Genomic DNA, 25,738 nt, shown 5'->3' with positions numbered 1-25,738 from the left:
CTATGTGCCATGTACTCCAGGAAGTCTTCCTTCTTCCCTGGGGCATCCTGGAGTGCCCATACCTATACCTACATCACCACATACCCTGTTTTCTTCCCTAAGACCCTCAAAGCCATCCCCTGTGAGAGCACACAGTGGAGTGAGGCCACTCCAGCTCAGAGCTGTGACCCTAGGATTCTTCCCCACCAGGCCCCAGATGGGCCATGCCCTGCCAGCCCTCCTCTGACCATCTTGTCACAGGGAACAGGATTTCAGGATCTCAGAGACCTCCGGTGTGGGTGGGATACAAATGCAATCCGCAGGGGTCTGGACTCAGTGGGTGACACTGGGCTTAGAGGTCAGAAGAGCAGAACAGGATGGGACCAGAGGGCGCTGCAGCCATCCCCACCACCACCAGGAATGGGACTTGACCTGGGCCAAGGGTCTGGGCCTCATTAACAACCCCCTTGAGGGAAATGGAAGGTCAAATGAGGGCTTGGGAGAAACACTTACAGCCCACATGTAGGAGGACTTGGTGGCGCAGGTGCCATGAGTCACGGTGGAAACAGGCGTAGAGACCGCTGTGGCCCAGTTCCAGGCCACGGAGCACAAGCTGAGAGCCGTTGAGCAGGTCAGGGGCCAGGTCTGTCCCATTCACCCGCCACGTCACAGCTGCATCCCAGTTTGCTGTCCCACACGGCAGAGTCACGTCTGAGCCCAGGCGTTCGTACTGCACATGGGGTGTCTCTGTTGGGGGCGGGGAAGGCACAAAGCAAAAGTCACAGGTCACAGCCCTGCCCAGCGCCCCCAGGTGAACGTGCATGGATGAGAACCTGTGAGTGTGCACAAGTGAGGAGTCCAGGCTGAGAGGCTCTGTGTCTGACAGTGTGTCTTGGGGAGATGAAGGGTGTGCACAATTCCTCTGTGGCTGGAAAAGGATACAGGGATGTGAGTGTCTCCAAATTCGTATGTGTATGTGCATGTCTGGGGACTGTGTGTATGTCTGGGCGATCCTGTGTGTGTTTGTGTTTGTGTGTGAGAGAGAGAGAGACTGTGCAGAGTGCTGGGAGAAAAGACCCAGTTCACCTCCAGTCCCAGGCCCTTTTCAAAGTTTTCCTGACCCTCATGACCCCAATCTCTTACCACCAACAGGCCCAGCCCCAGTCACTAACATCTGCTACCCAGGCAAGCTGGAGCCAAGAGGTGTCACTCCTGAACTCCTTTTTCCGGCTCTTCCCATCTCTTCATCTTCCCCATCATTGTCTCTTTCTGTCTTGCCTCTCTCCCTCTCCCTGACTCTGGCCCCCTTGACAAGACCCCCCCCCAACCATCCAGAGCTTGGGCAGCAGCAGGAGAAGGTAGAATGGGCAGGTCCAGGACGGCAGCCCTCGGGAACTCCTGGCAGCTGTCAACTTCATGAGGCAGGAACTGCTTGTGGTGAGGGGAGTGCTGGGACTGAGGGAGCTCTCTGACCATTTCTCTCCTGCCCCCAGGAGGGGCCTGTCAGAGCCAAAAGCAAACCCCAGCCCTTGCCTCGGCAACCCAGGCGTAATGGACTGAGCCCAGGAGACCAGAATGGAAGGGTGGGAGGGAGCACCTGTCCAGAGGCAGCGCTAGGTGGGGGAAGCGAGTGGGACAGAGAAAGTCCAAGACACCGATCTACAGACAGCAGCAGAGAATCAGGCGAGCAGAGCCCCGAGATGTGAATCTACTCTCCTCATCCTGCCCCACTGAGCCTGGAAGGACAGATGCTTCCCTGGTCCCAGCCAGATCTGCAGAGTGAGGTTGGGAGGGGCAGAGCGAGGGGTGGGGGGCAGAGGTGGTGGTGGGGCTGCGGGATCCCTCGTTAACACTCGCTCACATCTCCCCTCCAGAGAGCCACCCTGCTGAGTTGGGGGATTTTCAGAGGCAATTCCTGTTAACGAGCCAATTAAGTTGGGCCAGTGGCCTCTTAATTAGACTTGTTAACACCACCAGGACTGCAGGGGGTAGGGATCCCCCTATGCCGCCAGCCACCCTCTTCCCTCCTTCGCAGCCCCCTCACGGGTACTGCTTTTCTCTGTGCTGGAACATCTGTCCCTGTTTGCTGCCTCTGTCGCCCTCCCTGTGCCAAGGTCCCTCTGTGTCTCCAGGCCTCTCTCCCACAGCCTGTCTCCGTCTTGCCCCTCTCTGAGCCTCCCTGTCCCTGTCAAAGGAGAAGGAAGCAGGAAACCCAGCCAGCCCCGACCACTCGTCTGTGGGGCCTGGGACCAGCCGAACAGAGGATGAACAGGCGGAAGGGCGGTGGCTGGGGGCCTTGGAGGCCACAGCTGTGAGGCTGGACCAGCGACTGAATGGGGGCCTCCCTCTGACCAGAGGCCCAGTGTCCGAGGAGCAAGCCACAGAGCACCCCCAATCCTCCAGTCCTAGCCACTGAGCCCCTCTCCTGCCTCCCTTCCAAAAACCTGGAGCTTCCAGGAAACATGCCAAGCCCCTCTCCCTGCACACAACGCCCACCCCCGACCCCAAGCAGAGACTGCATCCTGCTGCCTGAGGAGGGGGCTGAAAGCTGACTGTCGGGGAGGGGGCGTGGCCATCACCAACCCAGCAGCAACACTGACCAACCATGGCTCAGAGCGACCCGGCCCCAGGATGGCCCTATAACGCTGGGGGGCAGGCACAACCCCAAGATGAAGAACCAACCCAACAGCACAACCAGTGCAATGGCAGTGGGGTAACACGGAGGGAACCCTGTCCGCCTCACAAAGGAAATGGAAACACAACTTGACAACAGTGACAAACCAGCCATGTAAGGGCAGGGCAGGAATGGAAAAATGACAACACAATGACAGAAGACAACTCCAGGCCACAATGCAGAGGCGGAGGGGGTAGCATGACATGACAATCACACAGAGTCACACCTGCTATAATAACACAACAATGGCAATACACACAGCCATGCAACAGCTCCAAAGACAGCAGTGATTTAATCCTTTGTCTCTGGACAGTTCTCCTCCCGCCCCATGGGTGCCCCTACTGGTGTGCTGTCCATTTCAGAAATTAAATCAAGCAGCAGGGGGAGGATGGGGTTCTTGGCCCTGACGCAGTGACAAATGCTCCAAAGGAATCAGCTGTGAAAAGGTTGTTAGAAGCCAGGATGAGAGACAGAGACAGGATGAGGTCATGGACACGGAGAACACAGAGGGACAGAGCTGACGGCTCCCTCACACCTGCGCACACGGGCTCACATGGGGACCACATGCCGGAAACAGTCCCCCCGGCGTCTAAGCAACTTCACATCGCCACACATGTAGGACGAGGACAGTCACCACAAAGCACACACAGGAAACCATCCACAGGGTTGCAGCTGCACAGGGACACTGTCCCGCTTCAAGGATGGTGACACCTGATAAAAGGTCACATGCAAGAACAGGAAGGGCAAAGTCACCCAGAGGCACAGTTACCCACGGGGATGTGGTCTCACACACAGGGAGAGAGCCTAACGGGACACAAACACACAGAGATAGAAATAGAGAAACTAAAAACTACCACACACGGGGTAAAATCTCAACCACAAGGACCCACAAAGGTCACAGTCACACATCGACAATGTCACCCACAGGGTACAGCCCACAAGGATATAACCACACAGAGAAACACACCCAAACAGGGGCACAGTCTCACCCACACGGGAACACAGCCTAACGCACAAGGACAGCCTCATACACGCCCAAAGATGCAGCCTTATGCCCCCACACAGGGGCCGGACCAACAGAAGAGACCACTGGCAGGCCTCGGCTGGTCAGGTCAACATAGAAGCCCAGGGCAGGCTGACTGCAGGCGGGGGTCGATGAGCTGGCCTGGTGGTCCCTTGGGTTCCCTGCCCACTGTGGACCAGCCCTGGGGTGGGCCAGGCTCTCTCTGGGCCAGTGTTGGTCTCATAAGGAAGGGGCCACAGGAACCTCGACCAATTGCCCTCCTTGAACCCACAGCCTTGAGGGTGGCTGAGCTTAACCCTTAGGGTCTGCTCTGTGCCTGGGCCCCAGAGGTGCCCCCACCTTCTCTGCCCCTTCTGAGCCAGCTGAGGTGGGGGGCAGGACACACCCAAGGGGGGAGCTCGCTACACCTGGAGCCTCATTCGAGGAGTTTCGAGGTCAGACCTCTTCCTGATGTGGCCGTCTGAAGTGCTGCCAGAAATGCAGAAGGGCAAGTGGTCAAGCTGAGAGGGCCCCCGTTTCCCAGCAGAGGTGCAGCTCCCTGCCCCGGGCACCGCGCGTAGGATTCCATCCTCACTGGACAAATGGTAGGGGAAGGGCAGGAGGCTGCCAATGGCCGATCCCGACCAATCTCTGCCTCCTCTAGCCGTTCCAACTGACTGGCTGGTCCCCTTCCTTGTTGGGCTAGCCCCCTCCCACTCGTCACCCTGCCCATCCCCCCATCTTGTTCTCAGTCCCCCATCTCCGTCCCCATACTCCTTCTAGAATAAGGGGAAGCAGTCTGACCTACTGTCTCTCTCAGTGCCTCCCACTGCACCCCCCACAAACCTGAGGGGACCTCATTTCACCAGATACTGTGCAGGGCCCCCCAAGCTGCCCCCACCTCCCATCCCACCTGCCTGGACCCTATGTCCATGCTAGTGGGAAGAGGGAGAGGTCATCTCAAGCCAGAGGTACCATCAGCATGAGGCCACCCAGGAGGGACTGGAGGACTGTGCCTATGGGACGACATCAGTGGGTCACCCCGCCTGTATCAGTGTCATTGACTCATGTTCATGTGTGATCACGCCAGGTGTGGGTGGCAGCTCAGTGGCAGAGTGCGTGCTTAGCAAGCACCAGGTCCTGGGTTCCATCCTCAGTACCGCCATCAAAAAACAGAGCAGAACAAAAAACTGAAACTCTTTACAAGCGTGATGATGCCAGCACATGGCAGTATGCGGCTCTGGGTGGATGCCTTTGGCTATGCTGGGGAGGGTTCATGCTCGGCTCCAGGAAGGGGTCAGCAGGGAGCCCCCTACCCAGCACTCACCCTGTGGACTGTGTCTCTGGGCATAGACCACGGCGGCGGCGGCAGCAAGCACGGCACAGCAGGCCCACGGGACAGGAGCAGCCATCTGTCGGGGAAAAGAGGGGGCGGTGGGGAAAGGGGCAGCATCAGCCCAGGCAGGAGCCGCCTGGGGAGCCCCCCTGTCCTCCGGCAAGACTGGGAAATCCCAGCCCTAGGGCCAGGGCACCTTGACCCCAAATGCCCTTCTAAATGGGGCTCAGGATCCTCTTCAAGCAATAGAAAGCAACATTATTGGCATCTGTAGGCAAAGGTTTGCTAAGACGGTAGAAGGCAATCTACAGTGGTTTGCTGTTCAATAAGGCTGCTGGCTGCAGGATACAGTCAACGCGGGTGAGTTATAGAACATTGGTAATGCTAGGGCCATTTTTCTAGAAAAAAATAATAATAACTTTACTGGTGAGGTTAGCTAATTAGCCATAAACATCGCAAACTGAAAGAGTAATGTTTTAACCTAACTGGAGGTCTATACTTGTCCAAATTGCCTCGAATGAAAGGCCCCCTGCCATGTTCCTGGGGAGGCAGCCCTTCCGATCGGCCCCCACCAGGTTCCCGCCCTCCCCCGAGTAAGCCCGGCCCCACCGGGCTCTGGGAAGTTCAGAGCAGCAGGGTACCAGGCCAGCACCGTGACCAGGTCAGATGTGGCTATTGCTTTAGTGTAAACCAGTGATCAAGAGAAAACGAGGGATTTTCACATGGAAGTCCCCGTAAGGGAACCCAGCCCATCCTTCAGCCCAGGAGCCTGGGAGCCCCAGCCTAGCAGAGGCACATCAGTGTCTGCACATTCCCATGTGGGTACACAAAGCACACTCAGGACATGTGCCCGGAAGCCAGGATGGATCCAGGGCCCCCCCACCTGTTGTCCTGCTTCCTGAAATGGGTCCTGCTGCCCCCACCCCACTCCACCCCAGCACATGCCTATACCTGAGGACGGGAAAATAACCATTTTCTGCAGAGAAGTTTCCAAATCTGACCCTCCTTCCCTCGTCTGAGGAGACAGGGGGACTGTCAACAAGACAGAAGCTGAGATTCAGAGAGGGACACTGCCAGACACTCAACCAGGGCCACAACCAGAGGTATAGCCAGACACACAGCAAAGACACGAGCCAGAGACACTGCCCAAAACAAGAGACAGGGCCACAAAGAAAGAGCTCCACACACAGCTGGAGACATCCTGGAGAGACTGTGCGAGGCACCATCGGACAAAGCCAGAGAAACAGGTAGATAAAACAGATAACCAGCCAGAGGCACGGCCAGAGAACAGCCAACACACAGCCAGAGGACCCGCCAGAAACACTGTCAAAGACCTGGCCAGACGCAAGCAGACATATCAGAGAAAGAGCAAGGAGCACAGGCAGAGAAACCATCAGCGACACAGCCAGAGAGCCAGGGACGCTGTCAGAAACCATGCCAGAGAAACTGCCTGACACACAAGCAGAGAAATACCAGAGAAACTGATAGACACAAACAGGCACACACCCAGAAAAGCAGTTAGAGAGAGAGCCAGAGACACAACCAGATGCTCGGTCAGGAAGTATCCACACCACTTAAAACACTGCCAGGGACACTCAGACGCACAGTCGGACACACTGCCAGACACAGCCAGAGACACCATCAGAAATACTGCCAGAGAGACAGCCAGAGACACTGCAGACAGAGCTACAGCAGGGGAGACCAACGCGGGTGTCAGCCTGTAGCCGTGGGTGGGGGAACTGGAGAGAACCTGACTTTCGGGGGCTCCCTTATGGGAAGGGTTCCTGCCTGCCCGCCCACTGCTACACCCGCCCCTCACCAGGCGAGTCCTCCCATCTGCACCTGGTCTTCCTCCAGCCACAGGCGCAGGCGCTCAGACTGCCCCTCCCTGGCACAGCTCAGCTCTCTGGGCCCCATGTGGCCTTGGCTACCCCTCCCACATCTGTGACTCCTGAGGCCTTTGCTACCACTTGGCCTGGCTCCTGACCCTCAGCCACTCCCCCATCTTCAGCTACTCCTCAGGCCTAGGAGGTTAAGACGATGGCCAAAGTCATTGTCAGCAAGTGGTGGGGCCAGGAAATGAACCCAGGACGGTCTGAATTCAGAGCTGGTGCTGGAGAAAAAGAGAGGAGACAAGAGGCTGGAGGCCTGCCTGGTTCCCCATCTCAGTCCTTGCAGGTCGCCCTCAGACCCTCCCCTACCATCTCTGCCATCCACCTGTGCCTTTCTCCTCACAGCCAGGAAGATAGTCCACTTGAGTGCCAGGCCCACTGCCCACCACGCGGGAGAGGAAGCGGGGCATGGAGAGAGGTGAGATCACAGGATAGGAAGAGAGCGACAAGGTGGCCCTTGGCTCCCAGGTCCTTCCTGGTCCCAGTTGGGAGGGCATGGGGGTGAGGAGATGGTCTGGCACGTGTAATGCATACAAGCAAACACACACACACACACACACACCCGGGTCCCCGTAGGGGGAGGGGTGGCTTCTTCATCAAAGTCTCCTCCATCAGCCTGACGAGTTACTGTAAGGGCCGGGCCCTGGGCCAACGGGGCTGCAGCCATGGGAGACGGGCGCTGCTGAGAGCGAGTGAGCAAGCCCGCAGAGAGTGGGGGATGGGGTACCAAGACAGATGCTGCATGGTTGGGGGCACCCAGAAAAGGGAGAGACCCGGGGGGGGGGGCAGAGAGGCAGGGAGAGATGGAAAGCCATGAGCAGAGACCCAGAAGGATGAGAAGAGATCGAGATAGGGAGAAATGGAAGAGGCACAGGAAGAGAGATGGGGAACATAGAAGATGGGCAGAGATTCAGACCCCAAGAGAGTGGCAGAGACACCAGTAAGGTCTCTGGGTATATATACCCAGAGCAACTCTCAAAGATGCTCAACCACCCAGCCCCTCCAGTGGTGGAGGGGGGGACGCTGTCAGGACAGCAGTACTGGCTGATCTGAGGCAAGAGCAAGGCCTTCCTGGGGGCTATAGGGCTTCTGGATCCAGGAGCCCAGCCCCCAAGGGATAAGGGCGGACTAAAACCTACCCCACCCCACCCCACCTCTGCCCCTGCAGATCCAGGAAGCCCCAGGTCAATTTCACTTCCCTCTTCCCTCTGAGTCCCAGCTGGACCCATTCCCACGTAGGGAAGCTGAGGCCAGAGGCATCCAGGCTACACCTCTGCCCTAGCTCACCTCAGGCCACCCATCCCAGGGCAAAGAGCATCTTTCCCAGGAATTTTCCGAGTCCACACCCCATGGCTCTGGAATAGATCTGGAGCATAAATCCCATAAAGCCCCAGTTGAGGGCTATGCAAACTGGCCCAGGCTCCCGGTAGACCCTTCCAGGGGGCCAGCCTGGCCTCCAGCCCCAGCCCCAGCCTCAGAAGTGAGAAGGGAACAGAGGGCACTCCACTAGCAAATTTCCAGCAGCCCAAAGCCCTTGTCAGCATAGAAGCCCAGCACCTCTCCCGACAGAGAACCCCACAGTGTCATCATTGCACACACACACAGAGACGTGACTCATCAAGAGACAATCCTGGACCCCCAACTTACTGTCACTTGATCTCTCAAAGATGCTCTAGGTAGACCCAGAGACCCTGCTGGTGTCTCTGTCATTCTCTCAAGGTCTGTCTTTCCCTCTGACACCATTACACAGTAATAACAATACCCAGTAAAAATGACACAGCTGCACAGATGACAATGACACACAGGGGTATCGACAGTCACTATAGTGACAGTCACAAACAATGACACCAGCAAACAGGGCAATGACACCTGTTGATACTCACACAATCAGAGTGACAATAACTTCAGAGTCAAAGACGCAATGAAGCTGACAGTCACACAGACTAACAATGATGGTGACATCCACAGTGACATAGGGATGTTGATAGACTGGGTAAGATGGACAGTCACACAGAATAACACCAGTCCACAGTAATACTGGCACCATGGAGGCTGTCACCAGCAGTGACACTGACAGGCAAAGTGATAGTCTCCAAATCAGGGACCTCAATTACCCAGTTTCTGAGTCTCGCTTAAGATCCAGGGGCAAGACCCCTCTTGCCAGCCCCCGCAAGGTCCCAAGTGCCCTGCAGCCCGACCCTTACCCCCTGCTCAGCTGAAGGCAAAACCTGAGAGAGGGACGTGTGAGTTTTGGAAAGCCCCTCTTTACCCCTGCAAAAACAGAGCAGCTTAGGTTATTCAGCCCAACCCTGAGGAATCCCTACCACATCCGGGATGGGGTGGGGGTTTCTGAGCACCACTGCCTAGGGCCCAGCTCTCACTGCGCATGAGTGTTGAGGCAATAGTGTGCTCTGAACCTCAGGCTTCAGGGTGTGGGTGTGGGTGTGTTGGGGATCAGGTAGGCTCAATCCAGCCTGGACAATGAATGAACAGGGAGGCCCCAGTGGCACCTCCAAGAAATTGAGATCCAGTGATGGTCACTGGCCTGGACCTGCCCCCTCCCCACTGCCAAGGCCTCAGACTGGGGTGAGGTCAGGATCCTTCATCTAATGGAGGGCATCTGGCCCATGGCAGGGCCGAGGTGACACCTCCACAGCTTCCAGTCTCCCTCAGCAACCCAGACTCCAGAATCCCTCAGGGTAACGGAAATGACACTCTATCCTGGGGCCTCACCCCTTTTCCCTCTCCTTACAACAGCCCTAGAGGATGCATCCTGGGAATGAGGTGAGAACCCAGAACAGGATGACTAATTCAAAGACCGTGGAGACTCTAGAGGCTTCAAATCTGCAGAGGAATTAGGGTGCAGCAAAGAAGAGACACCTACACTTGAAGATGGAGCGGGAAAACAAGAGACAGAACAGGACAAGGACAGGGTGGGCAGGGAGGAACAGCACTCGCCGCCGAGGGGGAGCCTGGGAGAGACAGTCTGGGCGGGCGGGAAGCTCCAGGAGGGGGAGGAGGGGCTGAGGCCAGGAGGCCCCCAGATCCCACCAGGCCTAGGCAGCCTGGACAGCGTGGGCGGTGGGGGCGGGGGCAGAGGCCTGAGCAGTCCAGAGGCTGAGGGTAGGGGGGAGGCCAAGGGGGGAGGCCTGGCCCCTGGCAGCTGGCCCAGCAGGCCCCCCCACCGGGGAGGGGGCGGGCTGGGTCAGAGGCCAGCTCCTGGGCTGGGGCCGGCTGGCCATGGGGCAGGCTCCCACTCCCTGTGGCGTCTCTCCCTGTCTCTGAGTCTCTTGTCTCTGGCTCTTTCTCCTTCCTTTCTGAATCCAGACCTGGCCCTCCTCTCAGCTCTCAGTGCCCCTACCCCAAGTGACATGGGACCCAGAAGCCATGCCTGGGTTCAGGATTCAAGCCTTATCTCCTCCTGGGCGACCACATCCCCATCCACTCCAGGGGCAAGCCCCACTGCTCTGGGGGAAGGACCCCATCCAAACCTAGGCCCCATCTTTCCCCACAGAAGGGGGCAGGAGAAGCTGAGCACCAGTGGGAGGGGGACCAGGAGGGAGGCAGGGGGAGCAGTCCCCCAGCTCCAGCCGCTGGCTGAGGTTGTGGAAAAGGAGGCGGCCCAACGTGAGTGAGTTGGGGGGGGTGGGTATCCGCACCTGCTGTTGTGACCTCCAAAGCCGGAGATGGGGGCCTGGGGTGGGGGGACAAGATTCCGATGGATTTTGGCAGCAGCCTGGACTCTGAGTGCTCAAACCCCCCACCCCAGCCTCTTGCACCGTGGGGACCGAGATCAGCATGTGCGTGCCCTGCTGCACGTGTGGTGGGCCTCCCATGACGGGCCTGGCTGGGCAGCAGGGAGGTGTCCTGGGGAGGTGGGAGTCTGAATCCCACCAGCTGTGCCCACACGTGGAGCCCTGCTCAGGGCCCTGTGTGCTGCCTGGTGACTGGGCATGGGCTTGTATACACATACATACACAGACCTGGACTTAAGCAGCCCTCTAGGTACAAAAGGCCTGAGCTTTCTTCCTCGAAAGTCATCTGGTCCAGCCCCCTGCCTCTAAAATGGAGAGCAGGAAGGGGCAGGTAAGTTCATATCCTCCCTTTGGGCAGGTCCATGGGCTCTGGACAGCTTCACAGAACCTGAGGTACAAGCACAAAATCCCCCAGCGCCTGGCTTCTAGAAGAACCAGGAGGACCCGTCTATCCAGAAAAGGCCCATGTACCAGTCAGGTTAAGTCTAGAAGGAGTGGGGCTGCTCCTCTTGGAGGGACAGATGATGCAGCAGGAGGTTAGGCTGGAGGAACTCCCTGAAATGGGGGATGGGCAGAGCAACAGGGCTGAATGGGACTTCCCTCAGCCGACAGGGGAGCAGGCTGCCCCAGATGAGCCAGGGGCAGGAAGGAGGCTTTAGGGCCCTGCATGGAGACAGCAGGATGGACAGAGCAGCTTTCCAGGCTTGGGGGCGGGGACAAAGACCTATCTGCCTCAGCATCTCGCACTCCACCTTGCCCTGGCCCCATCACTGCTATGGGGCAGACACCCTCGAACACATACACAGAGGTCTACACTTGCAAGCTTGTGTACACACATGCACACACACATGCACGCACACATGATGGTGGGCGGGGGTGGGCAGTGCTTGTGAAGCATTGATGTGTAAGAAAAAGAACTGAAGATGGTCTTTCTGACAAAGCTGGAGGGAACAGAAACTTCGACTGTCTTCACGTAACAGTGTCCTGTTCTACCTACCCCACAACATGCACGCACACTGCACACACTACTTCTGAGGAAGCTTCTGGTCTGCTGGGCAAAAGCAAGCCATCCTTCCTCCCCCTTCCTCCCCTCCTCACAGTGGGGAAGCCAGAGCAATCTGTTCCTGATGGGTAAACACAGGCAGGAGTATGCGCGCACACATGCTCACACACACACACATGCACACCAGCAATTCAGGGGCACACAGCACCCAGTGCTCACTTCACCCCAAGACAGAACACACACTCGGGCTCTCACTCCCATTGGCAGAGCTCCCTAAAGCCCCCCACCTCCACGACAGGAAGCCAGAGCTTCACAGACACACCCAGGCAGCCTCTCGAAGACACTGGCACTCCAAGTCCACCATCACAGCCACATGCCATGGCCTCCCACGTGGACATCCGCTGCCACAGCCTTGCACACGCTGGTGTGGGTGCACACATGAATCTCAGTCACACACACAGACTCTCACACCCACTCGATCAAAACAGTCCTGGTCTCGCATATGGATACCAGCACACACTCAGAACACAGATACCACAGCACCTCCAGAAACTCAGACCCCCTCAGCACCTCACACCTTTATACTTGGCAGAGGGAAATACAGATACACACTCAGAATAGTCACTGGGACCTTGGGTTGCCTGGCCTGTGCCTGGGGGAAAGGGGAATAAAGCTCAGGGTGGCCTAAGGCAGAAAGGGAAAGGTTCCTAAAAGAGGGAACAGACGGCTCCTTCCTCTCCTAACCCCGCTTTCACCAGCATTTGGGAATGAGGGGAGATCCAGGCCAGAGAGGAGGGGTGGGGAAGCCTATGGGTGAAGAGATGGTGGCATTGGTGGCAGCAGGAGCCAGCAGACCCCAGAAACCAGCTTGCTCCCCAGGGCCTCCTGCCTCCCCTCCTCACTCCTTCTTCCCCAGGATGAGAAACAGCAGCAGCTCTCAGCCTAGCTACCTGCTGTGTGATCCCAGGCCTCTTCAAGACATTTCTGTGCCTATAACTGTCCATAGGACACCTGAATGTCAGGTCTGGCTGCAGGAAGGGAGGGAAGGGGAAGGAGATGAGGCCTCGACCTCAACCCCCAGCCCCTGCCAAAGCCCTGTCATCACCATCAGGCCCAAAGAGAGATGGGGACAGCGCTGGCCAAGCCAGTGCTCCCCTAACCAACCACTGAGGACAAGAATCCTCAAGTGTCCTTGGACTCTGCAGCCCCGCCCCCTATCACAAGAGAGGACACTGTGTCGCTGTCCAGGCAGAAAGGAATCCAGGCTTTGCTGGCCGGCCCCAACCCCAGAAAAATCGGCAATGCTGTTGACATCCAGCACTTGCCATTCCAGGTGTAGCCTGGGCCCTGATGCCCCGTCCTAAAGGGAGCGGCTCCGCGGAAGCCAGTCAGGGGAGCAGGACCTAAGGAAATCAGGCAAGGCAATCCCATAAAGCCAGGCAGGTAGTGGGAACAAAAGAAATCAGGCAGCAGGGTCTATGGAAACTAGGTGACAGGGCCCAAAAGAACATAGGCCATGGGGAGTAAAGTTAGTTAGGAGGTGGGGACAAATGAAGCCAGGCAAGAGGCCCACAGGATGTGAGAAAAGGAAGATATCAGGAGCTCATCCCCTCTGTCGAGATGTCACCCCCACACCCTGGGCCCCTCTCTCGGTAGCCCCCTTTCCACCCAGGTGGTGGTCCCCTCCCCCAGGCCAGTGGACACAGCCAGAGCCCCCTCCTCTCTCAGAGGCCTGGTCCGGCTGCAGCCAATGGGCCCCGGCCCCATCCCTGGGACCTCAGGAAGTCCCAGTCCCTCCCACTGGCTGCAGAGGCAGGGGGGCTGGGGGGAGAGAAAGAGAAGAGGAGAGAGACAGCTTGGCAGGGGGAGCGCCGAGCAGCCGCGGGGGGCGGGGGCCGAGAAAGGAGCGGGAAGCGCCGAGGCGGGCTGGCGGGCGGCGCGGGCGGGGGCGTCTCTGCGGCGGCAGCGGGGGTGACAAATTCTCCGGCCCTGCGGCCGCGCCGCCACTGACCTGGGTCCCCGCGCAGGCGCCCCGTCGGTGCCTCCGGTGCTCCGTGGGTCTGCCCGGCCGCCTGCGGGCATCGGGCCCTCGGGGCTCGGGGCTGGGGCCCGGGCCGGCTCGGGGAGCAGGAGCGTCCCCCCACCCCCGAGGGTCCCGGCGGGCGGGCGAGGGGCCGAGCCGCGAGCGAGGGAGCGAGCGAAGCGGCGAGCGGGCCGGGAGGAGGGGAGGAAGGAGCGCGCCGCGAGCGAGCGAGCGAGCCGAGCTAGCGGAGGGAGCGAGTGAGGGACGGCAGGCAGTGAGGTCATCCTTTGAATCTAATTGTCTGAGTCAGGAGGAGATGTGGCACTTGATGCCGGGGGAGGGGAGGGGGAAGGGACCCTCCCGGCTCTGGGCCGGGGCCCCTCCTCACGTCCAGGGGCGGCTGGGGCCTCCCTTCCCCCGCCCCGCGCGAAGTTGTCTCAGGCCAACTCGGACAAACCCCCGCCTGTCTCACTCAGGGCTGACCTCTGCTGCCGGGGAGGGCGGGGGGGTCAGTCCCACATCACCCCCAGAGAGTGGCCACCTTCCTATTCTCTGGAGGCGATGGGGACCTCCACCCGGCCCAGGAGGTCTTCTCCGCCTGAGAGTAGTGGGAAGCCCCCTACCCACCCCCGGGTCATATCCCTGCCCTCTGAGGAGAAAGGGGAAACTTCAGCCAGCCTTCCAAGTTACCTTTGTGCACCTGAGGAGTGTGGAGTCCTCAACTCTATTCCTCAAGTTACTTCCTGCGCTGGGAATTTGAGGGAATCTGGACATTAATCCCCAGCTCACCCTTCTGCCTTCTGAGAGTGACAGTGCAATGCCACCCAGTCCTCCAGCCCTGCACTTTGGGGGGCATGAGGGCCCCCAACTGACTCCAAGTTCTCCCTATTCTGCATGCCCAACCTTTCAGGAGGAGCAGGAGCCAGGCCAGACCCTTAAGGTCCCCAGGAGCTGCTCAGGGGACCAGGCCACTCAGATGGTGGGGGAGTGAGATGGCAGTTGGGCCCTGATCCTGTCAGGTGTACACACCCACACATGCACACAGGAGCACAGGCACACATGTGTACATGCACAAGGGGGGAAACCAGGTGGCTGGGGATGCTCACACCAAGGGCCACCCACCCCTCCCCTCACCCCCAAGGGGGAGGGGTGATAAATATTTAAGGGGCTTTTTAGCCCTGAAGGGGCTGAAGCTGGGGGAGGGAGGGGGATCCACGATGCTTGATTAATGGGGTTACGGGCTTGGATCAATCCATCCGCCCGCGGCTCCCTCCTCCCTCCGCCCTCCTCCTCCCTCCCTCTGCCTAATGCGCTTTATCAGGAGACGCTTTTCTGACTTGGCAGCGTCGGGTGTTTTAAATAGACCCATTTAGAGCAGGGGTTGGGGGGAGAAAGGAGGGGGGGGGGAGGGAGACAGAGATTGAGACAGGCTGGGAGACAGAGACGAATCAGGAGAGAGAGACAAGCCCCGGAAGAGAGAGACTGGGAGAGGAGAGACAGGAGATGCAGAGACACGGAAATAGGAGGCTGAGGATGACACTCCCACAGAGGCTGAATGGAGGGGGGTGGTGATGGGAGGCCAAGGGGAAGCTGGGGGGCCAAAGAGCAGAAACAAACAAAAGAGACAGACAGAGAGAGAGGAAAGGAGCCACTGACAGCGGGGAGAAACTCAGAGAGGTTCTCTGCAAGGGCTGAGTGCTAGCCTGGGAGACAGCAGAGATATCTTTTATTTCCAAAAACAGTTTTTCATCCACTTTGTTAAATTAAAAAGCCGTTTTTAAAGTGGTGCTGGAGGTGCTGCTGGGGGAGGTGGACAGCACTGCCAAGTCCTCCCTCTTGGCCTCCTCCTCTGCCCCCACAGAAGCTGCCTCAGCCTTAACCCCTCGGGGGTGTTCTCCAGCTCCCCTGCTCTCTGCGAGCCTCTGGGATCCCCAGGGACAGGGTCAGGGCATCTGAGCTACTGTTCATTGGCAGAAAGTCCTTCCTGCTGTCTGGCCTCAGTCCCTCCTGCTGCAGGGAGCCCATTCTCTTGCCTGACCACTAGCTTTCTCTGATCCCAGTCTCTCCTCCCTAAGAGGTCCCCAATTTGGGGGGAGGATTATGACCCTCAGAGCTCAGCAGCTCACTTTCCCAACCAGCAATCAGACTCCTCCCAGGTGTGCCCCCTAATACTGTGCAAATCTGAACTTCTGTCAGATATCCCACTCTAAGTCCTTAGATCCTCTGGGAACAGTGAGATGGAAGCTTAACTCTCTATAGCCTTCTGGAGCCTCCCTTCCTCCTCTTCAGAACCTCAGCTCCATTTTAAGTCCCTTTTATGGCCATGTTGTCAGCCAGGGATACCCCACCCCATCCTCAACAACACCCCATTCCTAGCTCTGAAGGGTCAGCCCCCCTACTCCCGGGCCGGGAAAAAGGCCAGGCTGTTTGGGAGCTGAGATGAAAAGCCCGGCCGGCCTTTGTGGGCCTCTGGCGGGTTTTGGACAATAGGCCCTTCCGTTCCGCTCCAGCGCCTCGATTCCTTGGACACCCCCACCCCCGGGCTGCCAATCCAGGGGCTTTGCCTAGCATGAATGAAAGGCAGAGAGAGTCAGGCCCAGCCCCGCGGCTGGCCCCAGAATATTTTGGACTTTTCGACCCTCCTTCCCATCTCCTCCAAGCCCAGCTGCTCCCCGCCGAGTCAAGCCAGAGAGATGCTTTGGGGGCAGAGAGGGAGCCTGACAATGAGACAGAAACATACTCCCACATCCTGGATTCAGCCCCCTCAGTGCAGAACCCAGTTTTCTGACCCACCTGTGTGACTGTGGGTAAGTCTCTTCCCTGTAAAGACAAGCCTGTCATGAGGGCATGAAAAGCCTCAGGAGGAAGGATGAGGGAAGAGAAGGGAGGGGTCTCAGGCCCTCCTTCACTCATTCCCAGATCTACAGCCCCACCGCACCTGCCTGATGCCCCGAAACTGGCCTGCCTCCCCTGGGTCCCCAGCACATACCTCTTCACCACTGGCTGCACACCGAGCACATCAATGTCCTCCTCCTCCTCCGGACCAAACTCTTCCTGAGACTTCCAAAACCAAGGGGGCGGGAGGATGTGACAAGACTGGATTCTAGAAGGGCAAAGGGCACAAATCAGAGGCCACAGAGGAGCCATAGACCTTAGTCCAACTCAGATCTCATTTCATACTCACAACCCCATTGTGTGAAGGGGAGACTGAGGCAGGCAGCAGATCAGTGTCTAGAAGAGAAGTTGGGAGAGGTCCTGACTTCCTGCAGCCCGCTTTGTGGACTTTAGGTTCTGAACCACAAGGACAGAGGGAGACAAGAAACCAATGGCTTGACACCACACACAGACACACACCCACAGACAATCCAAAATCCCCATATAAGCAGTCTACAGACACAAGCACCTCCATAGCACACACATTCTCACACGCATACTCACACAGAGACACATGGCCACCATCAAGCCATCTTCTCCTCATCACCACTATGATCTATTGAGCATCTGTTATGTGCCAGGAACTGTGTTAGGCACTTTATATCCATTATCTCATTTAATCTTCATGACTTCTCTATGAGGTAGGTCCTATTATTATTCCCATTTGACAGTTGAAAAACCCAAGATTCAGGGAGGTTAATTTGCCCAAGACCACACAGCTAATCAGTTCCAGAGCATAGATTTGAGTGCAAATCTAGTTCCAAAGCCCTTCTGCAATACCAGCTTGCCTCTGCAGCTCTCTCTCCCACCAGCACAGTGCCTTTCTCAATAATAATAATAACAGCTAACATTTATTCAGGGTCCTTGATAAGCCAGATACCATGATAAGTACTTAACATACAGTTTTGCACAGAATCATCAAAACAATCTTTGGAGGTAATCCTGCTTCCATTTTACAGATGAGGAAACTGAGGCTCAGAGAGCAAAAGCACCCTGCCCAAAGTCACAGGACTGGTAGTTGGCAAGAAAGCTGGTATTGTACTCAGGGCTATTTTGAAAGTCACTGTTGCTTCTAGGACTCCAGTCAGTTAACAGAGCCTTGGACTTCTACAAGAACTGGGAAGATCTCAGGGTCCAACTGCCCCTCTCCTGGAAAAAATCAGGTCCCAGATATGTCTGCCAAAGGCATGATCAGGGGCCTAAACACATACTCATGAGAAAAGGACTCCATGACATCCAACTCTGCTCACAGAGGCAGAGGTACCACCAACCAGGGAGATATGGCCAGAAACTAAAACAAGGTGTTAGAGACAGTCTGGCTGGTAGTAACAGATACAGACACACCAAAAGAAAGGACAAAGAGAGGGAGACAGAGAGGAAGACAGAGGCAGACACACTGGGCCAAAGAATCACAGGGACTGTGGGAAAAGGAGACAATAGAGGGAGAGGAGGGGACAGGTTCCCCTGAAAAAACATAGACACACACCAACAGGCACAGACACAGAGACACTTATTGAGCCATCCAACCTTCACGAGAAGAAAACTGTGAAAGCAAACAAGACTCAGGCTGTGTGTGGTATGTGTGTAAGTGTGCACTCGTGTGCGCCTGTGTTGGGGGAGCCATGCCGAGGCTGTATCACGACGCACATTACACCAGCTGCTTCCAGCAATTTCATCTGATTAATAATAAATGCCCCGTAATTACAGCCGCTCCCCCAGCCCTTCTTCCTGTTTTTTGTCAGCTGCCGCCAGGCCAGCCCCCTGTGGACCTCGTGGGCCCCTCCATCCTCACCTGCTGCCCTCTAGGAGACTGAGACGACTTGGGCTGGTGGAGGAGGCCAGACTCCTAACCTGAGGGTGAATACCCATTTCTTCATCTCCGATTAATGCTGAATGCCTCCAAGCAAAAGGCTATCTCCCTTAGGTCTCATCAGGACTCTCCCCGGTCCCTTGATATGACCTGTGACACCCAATGTGGCCTCGACGCCCAGGTCTCGGATGCAGAGAGATGAACTCTGAACTCCCCTTGCACCTCTTTATCCCTCACTGGCTGCCAGAAGTCTCCATTCACAATCTCTCCCCAGCTTTGGAACCCCACAGGCTCAAAAGAGAAAGGGACCAGGACAGCCCCCCTCTTCCCACCCCATCCTTCCAACCCAGGCAGCCCCAGAGTCCCTGCCCACTTGTGCACTCTCACGCTTTGGACACCCCGTGGCTCCGCCCCCATTCCTGAGCACCCCCCCTCCCCAGGTCCACCTCCTTCCAGGCCTCCCACCCTAGCTCTCCAAGGCAGCTCTATCAGAATCAGCTGCGGGTTTGTGCTGATCTGTTTCTAATCGCTGGGGCCTGGTTCACGCTTGCCCCCCCCAATATTGATTCCATTATTTGGAGTCATTGACGTCAGGGACCTGGATGGGTGCCAAAACCGCCTTCTCTCCGGGCCTGGGCCAGGGCCCAGCCCCCCCATTCCACGATTTCACGGAGGGGCCCAGTAAGGTCAGCTCAAGGGCCAAGGTCAAACAACATCTGCCCTCAGAGGCTGGGCTCTTCTTACCTTTTGGGGACCACTGTGCAGTTCTCTTCTGGGGGAGAAGGGCTACACAGAGGCCTGGGGGTCAGAAGTGAGGTGGGGCCTAGAGAAGGAGGTGTGCAAGAACCTCACTGGGGCCTGGGCTGCAAGGAAGAGCTCTAGGAGGTCGGGATGGAGGCAGTGGCTGAGGGAAGACTACTGGGGCAGGATTTTTTTCTTTGCAACACACTTATTTTGGAACACTGCAAAGCTGGACTTGAAACGGTTACTACTGACTACTTGATTTTTATATCTGATACCAGAATTATGGCCAGACTCTCTGAGAAGGAAATTCTCTGCAGTATAGGATAACATATCACCTTAAATGTTGCCATAATTTGACTAACTGGCACCACTATTTTGTTCCACATAAAACAAAGGCTCTGTCTCCTGTACAACTCCCATGCATGTGCCTCAGTTTCCCCACACTTTCCCAGTCTCTCCTGGCTCTGTATCCATCTGATCAAGATGCAGCCACTGCTACACTGGCCCACACCAGCAACTCCGAGGCTCTGGCTAGACAGGGTATTTTTAGGATCTGAACCCCGTGTTCTCAAACAGACATTAATAACCAATACGGACAGTCCGTGGTGTCCACAGCAGCTAAACAACCTCAGAGCCCAGTCTCAAAGGCTCAGAGATGTGGTCGACTGCCTTCGCCAGAGTCCAAGAAACCCAGACCTAGAGAGAGCAAGGGACACGCTCACAACCACGTAGGGAGAAAAGGACTCTCCTACCTTCTGAAAAATCCTGAAGCCAGGAGAAGACAGAGGTGAACTTTGACCTCTGCCACAGAAGCAGGGTCACTGCCCTGCCTCGGTCTCTCCTAGTCCAGACCTTTTCAAGGAAGAAGCTGTCTATCCTTTGCACTCCTTCCCTGAATTCAGGGAAGTCCTTCCTTTAGTCTAGCCTGCAAATCACTCAGCATTCCTTCGAGCCAAATAGGGTTATACGACAGAGGCTGCTGGGTCTCAAGCCACAAACCCCAGAGAGTCTTCTCTCCCAGTGGTCTGTCTCTCTCAATGGTTCCTTCCTCAACATCTCTTGAGCACCCAATCCCTGCCAGGTACTGTGCCCGGAGTTAGGGACCTGGTCTTGCCCACCAATAGCACTCAGTCAGTCTGGCAGGAGAGAAAAAGATGTATGGTTTACTCAACACTGCCCTCCTCCTGTGTACCTGGTCTGTGCCAGGGGCCGGAACGGTGGGTGAGGGAAGTAGACCCAATCCCTAGGTCCCAGAGTTCATGGGCAATTACGACACAGCCTTGCTAAGTATTGGGAAGAGAAAGTACAGGTAGTATATGGCGGGGCGGGCTGACTTCCTGCGGGAATGAGGACTCTTCAGTCCATTCCTAAACCCCAGGACTGCCCAGAAGGCACCACAACAGTCTAACTTTAGTTTCTTCCACCGTAGCTCTGGTCCCAGCTTCTGGGAGCTAGTTCCTCACACCAGCAGGGTCTGACTCTTCCCCCACATCTGCCCCAGCTTCTCCTCCCACCTCTTAACCCCCAGAGCTCTTGGCTCTGGTGACCCCAAACCCAGGATGGCTCTGTGCCCTGGAGGGTCTCTTTGCCCTCTGCAGAGGGAAAGGCGGGTGATGACCTCAGCGCTCTCGGCCCACAGGGACCACTTGCCTCCCCAGCCCCTCCCCACAGGAAGCTGGGAGCTGGGGTGGGTGTGGTTACCCCTGGCCACCGGAGTTTACACAGCTGAGGTCTCCCCCACTCCCCCTACCTCTTGGTGGGTCTGGAGGAGGGGTCAGCTCTCTCTCCTCATCCTCAGCCTCCTTGTTCTCTGGGACTCCCCCAAACAAGGCACACATGGTCCCCCCCAACCCATCTGCATTTCAAAGAAAATATGCTCCATCTGTTTCCGATTCATTTACACTTCAACTCACCATGGGGGGGTAAAGCAGGGCGTCTTGGCCTCCAAGCCCCCCATCCCTATAGGGGGGCTGGAGAGCACGTATCCCCCACAGGGACAGGGAGCAGTTACGGTCTAGCCATCTGAGCCTGAGGCCCAAGTCCCTACATCATGGACTCCCGTGGGGTGATGGTGCACCTCGAGGGCTTCCACAGTGGGAGGGTGTTTAAATGCCTAGGCAGTGAATCCAAGGCAGGTGGAGTCCTAAGGTTGAGTGCAACCTGGCCCAACTGTCCCCTCCCCACAAAGCTATTGCTCTTCTGGGAAGCTGAGTGGAGAACCCTGGGCATACCATGGAGACAAGATAAGGACTCAAGAGACATTCCAGGAGATGCTGTGAGGTAGAACCTAACTTGGCCCTACCCCCTTGCCCAGGGCATAGAAGAGAGAAGAGGGTGGGTTCCAGTGCAGTCTTCTCCTCCAGCCAACTTCTATGCACAGGTCTGGGGCTATCATCTCCCTTAGAATCAGAGATTCAACATCCTGGAAAGGTCAAAGGAGCCAGAGGTCTACCCCTCACCCAGTCAATCTTCACATCACTCCCATCCTAAGGATGACTGGAGCTATCTTGGGAGGACATGAGTCTTACTTTCCTACACCTGACCCTCTCCATCACAGAAGGGGTACCTAGAACTACTTAAGAGGGATGTGCAGGTACATGGCACATGGGGGACTCTAAGCGTACATATCGCTCCTGTACCAAAAAGCCACTTAGAGCTTCCTGCCAAGAGCTATCTCCTGGAAGAAAAGGCAGAAAGGTTTAACTGTGTCAGTGTTTGCCACCACCCTCTCCATCAGCCCACAGCCCAAGGGACATGACCAAACACATATCTCCTCCTCTCCCCACCTCTGGAGGGGACAGATCTTGTAACAGTCTCTTCCTGATCCCAAATGCCCCAATATACACCATAAGCCAAAGAAAGCATAAGTGTGTTTGACTATGAGTTCTAAGTGCCACTGGTCATGTGAATACCACAATCCTAATGTGGGTCTGAATGTGAGCCCCAGGATGGAAGCATAACTGGGTGTGATTCTAAGTGTGACCTGCCCCCCAGGGCTCCTGTGTGAATATGGAAGCCTCAAAAAGGAAGCACAAGTCTGAGTGTGAGCACTAGGACCCTTGCGTGAGTCTGAGCATAAGCCCCTGGATGGAAGTGAGTTTAATGTAATTGCGAGGGATGTCGGTCTGAGTGTGAACTCCAAGATGGAAGTATGGGTTTGAGTGTGAACATGGGTCCCTGTATGCATGTACCTATAAGCCCTGGGTCTGAAATGTGAGTCTAACTGGGAGCCCCAGGATTCCCAGACAAGGCAGTGGAAGCCTCGGAGTCCTAGTGTTGGTCCGAATGTGAGCTCCTGGTCTTCAGGGCATTCTGAGTGTGAGCGAAGGTTCCCCGTATCAGTCTGAGTGTGAGCACTGGGGTCCCTTTAGAAGTCTGTGTGTGAATACTGGGTCCCTAAGTGATCCCAGGATGGAAGTGAGAAGCTTGCATGTGAGCACTGGAGCCCTGCTGTGAATCTGAGTGTGAGCTTGGAGATGGAAGTGTGAGTATGTGAGCCCCAATATCCTGTGTGAGTCCTTGAGTTCAAATATGAGACCCGGCTTCCCCATGTGAGTCTGAGAGTGAGCCCCAGAACGTAAGTGTGAATCTGAGAAAGCTCTGGGGTCTTAGTGTGAGCCCTAGGACCCCAATGAGTTCTGAGCATGGGTTCTAGGTCTCAGTGTTAGTCTTCGAGCCTCAGGACAGAAATGTGCATCTAAGTGCGAGCCTAGAGTCCCAGTGCGAGTCTGAGTGTAAACTCCAGGACTAAAGTGTATCACTGGATATGACCAGAACATAACTGTGAATCTGAGTGCCTGCCAGTCCATTGTCCTAGTGTAATTCTTAGTGTGAGTCCATATGAGTTAAATTGTCCCAGTGCGAAGCTGAGTATGAATTCCAGAACCCCTAGAAGTCTTAAGTGTGAACTTTAAACTCCTACTCTTCATGTAAGGCTCAGGGTCCCAGTTGGAGTATTAACCCAGATGGGGTGTGAACTTTAGATCCATGTCACCAATCCTGATCCCTAGCCCTAAAAACCAGTCCAGAGGATTTGTGTGGGTTTTGGCAGTGAAGCAAGGGTACAGTTTTTTGAGACACAGCCCCCTCCAAACGCCAAACCCTGGCTAGCTCTACAGCCATGGGAATATCCAATTGTTCAAGCCACATCATCCCCACATATGCATTGGTACACCATCACACCCAGAGTTAGACACACAAGAATGCACTCTGTTTCAGATTCCCTGGACAAACAGCAATTATAGATACACGAACACACCCAGCATTTCCTACTCCCACCACCTCAGTGACACAGACACACCCCCAGTGACACAGACACAAATATACCAAGTATTACAGGCAAAACAACTAGTGTTGCAGACACACTCCTCCAGCGGCATGCAGACACACATCCAGTGTTGCAGACAAGCTGCCAGCCACACAGACACACAGAGACGCTTCTCATCGAGATAGACTAGACGGAAAGAGAAAGAAAATCCTGAATTTTCAACAAGGCGTGAAATACTCCTGCCCGCCTGAAGCTACTGAAGGGGGAGGGGGCCAAGGGAGCCGGCGAGCTCGAGAGCTAGACGCAGGAGGAGAGGCTCGGGAGAGGAGAGGAGAGGAGCGAGGCAGGAGAGCTGTCCGTCTGGTGACCTCCCCTCGGCCCAGCCCCCACGCACGGGGAGATACACCACTCCGAGCCACACAGGGACACCCAGGCGGGCTCACACAGAGCCGCACTGGAGGAGACACACACCGGCAGACTCACAAAGAGACGGAGATACACCACAAGCGGACTCACACGGACACACAACACAACAGGACTTACAAAGAAATACTGAAGGAGACCCCCTAAATGGAGATAAATCCAGGCGGACTCACGAGGAAACCACAGTCAGGCTCACACCAACACACACACACACACGCACGCACACACATTAGCGGATTCACACGGACACACGTACACTGGCAGACGCGCAACCGTCCGTTCACACCCCTGGGCGCGCTTAAGTCCAGATTTCTCCTGGAGAAGGAAGCTTCTGGGCGCACGGGGGTCACTGCGACACCCCCATCAAGCTCCGGAATTTTCCCAGACCCTGCGCGCTCTGCTGAGGGGCGAGGGAGAACAGGGAGGCTAGGGCAATCGGCCCCTGCCACCTCCCGCCAGCCGATAGTCCGTCCCCACCACCACCACCACCACCACCACGCCCAACCCTCGGCGCGCCCAGACGTGGGGGGCCGCCTCTCCTGCGCCCCCGCCCCCGAGTTTACCCTCAAAGTTTCCCGTGAACTTTCCTGGCCCCCTCCCCCCAGTCTCGGGCCCACGCCTGTCCCTCCCTCTTCACGCGCGCACGAGGGCCGCGGGTCTGTCGGTCAGCCCGAGGGTTTGAGGGTCCGGCCGCGCGCGGTCCGCGCGGGGTACTCACCGCGCCCTCGGGTCGCCGGGGCTCCGCACCTCGCCCTTCGACCGCCCCCGGCAGGGAGCGAGGCAGGGAGCGCGGAGCTAGCACCGCTGCCCGATCCCGCCGCCAAGCCCCGCGCCGCGCGGGCTGGAGCCGCCGCCTCCGCTGCCGCCGCTGCCGCCGCCCGCTCTGCACCGGCTCCTCGGCGCTCGGCGGCTTTAACCCCCCCATCCTCCTCCCTCCCTCGCGCGCTCCCTCCCTCCTTCCCTCGCCCATGTGACCGCGGGCGCCCGCTCGGCCGCGCGCGCCCTCCCTCCCCTCCCCCTCCCGCCTTGTCTCCCCGCGCCTCTGCGGCCGCGCGCCACGACCCCCTCCAGGCCACGGCCCCCGCGCGCCCCCGCTATGGCACGCTCCCGCGCCTGGCTCGCGCGGCCCGCTCGCGCGGGCATACTCACCCTGAGCAGGCCTGTGAGCCCCCACTCCCACTCGTCTCGCGCTAGCACGCACCCTCCCCTCGCGGGCACACTCGCCCGCATTGGCACGCGTGGCCCCTTCGCATTCGCCCTTTCTCGGGAACGCCCTCCAGACGGCTGTGGCCCTCGCGCTTCAGACGCAGCCCGGACCGCGGGTCTCAAAAACGCGCGCGCACATACACCCACACCCACTCCGCCGGATCCCCCAGGGCCGCTGGGCGCGCACCCAACCCCCGGGGTCGCTCATTCACACTCACTCTCTCACACTCAGCCTTGGCCAGGTCTCCGCCGCGCACACTCCCGCACGTTCAGGCCCTGACTGCTTCGCAACGACATCCTGGTACACCTCGGACCAACTCTCGGGGTCCTCCCGCGGGCACCTCCATGAGAAGAGCGCGAGCTGGAGCCACCAGGCCCCACTTTGGGCACGGGAGGCCAGCCGTTTCCGCCCTTCCCCTATTCCTGCCGCCCCCAGCAATGACTCCCTCCCCCGACCTCCTCCTCCCAGCCACCAGACATTTATTTACACCCTCGCGCAGAGGAAAGAGGGCTATTTGCTCCCATGACCCGACACGGATCAGGCTGGGAACCCAGGCCCTCGCCTCCCACCAAGCCTCCAGTGACACACCACAACTACCCTCTCCTTCACTCTCCCATCCGCGGGCATAAGGCCTGGGGCGAGATCTCCACTGGGATACGGGGCGTAGGGAGGGTGCATCCTCTATGCC

The 25,738-nt window shown here is 57.3% G+C and overlaps 1 protein-coding gene across 3 annotated transcripts in view; it reads right to left on the bottom strand.

Moving 5' to 3' along the window:
• CNTFR (ciliary neurotrophic factor receptor) overlaps nt 1-25,406 on the bottom strand; it is a 37,814-nt gene extending 12,408 nt beyond the window's left edge. The window contains exons 1-4 of one of the 3 annotated variants that reach the window (XM_074363145.1): nt 25,268-25,406; nt 16,655-16,768; nt 4,984-5,068; nt 493-726 (exon numbers count right to left, since the gene is read on the bottom strand). In XM_074363145.1, the coding sequence (XP_074219246.1) occupies nt 493-726; nt 4,984-5,068 (319 nt within the window). In that variant the 5' untranslated portion in view covers nt 16,655-16,768; nt 25,268-25,406. Of the gene's footprint in view, nt 1-492; nt 727-4,983; nt 5,069-13,653; nt 13,677-16,654; nt 16,769-24,561; nt 24,740-25,267 lie in introns of those variants that run through there. The other 2 variants (XM_074363144.1, XM_074363146.1) reach the window with 2 other exon arrangements.
• Nucleotides 25,407-25,738: the final 332 nt, after the last annotated feature.

This window comes from Camelus bactrianus, chromosome 4 (assembly GCF_048773025.1).
Source record: "Camelus bactrianus isolate YW-2024 breed Bactrian camel chromosome 4, ASM4877302v1, whole genome shotgun sequence".
NCBI lineage: Eukaryota > Metazoa > Chordata > Mammalia > Artiodactyla > Camelidae > Camelus > Camelus bactrianus.
This window is presented reverse-complemented; position numbering and strand designations above follow the sequence as displayed.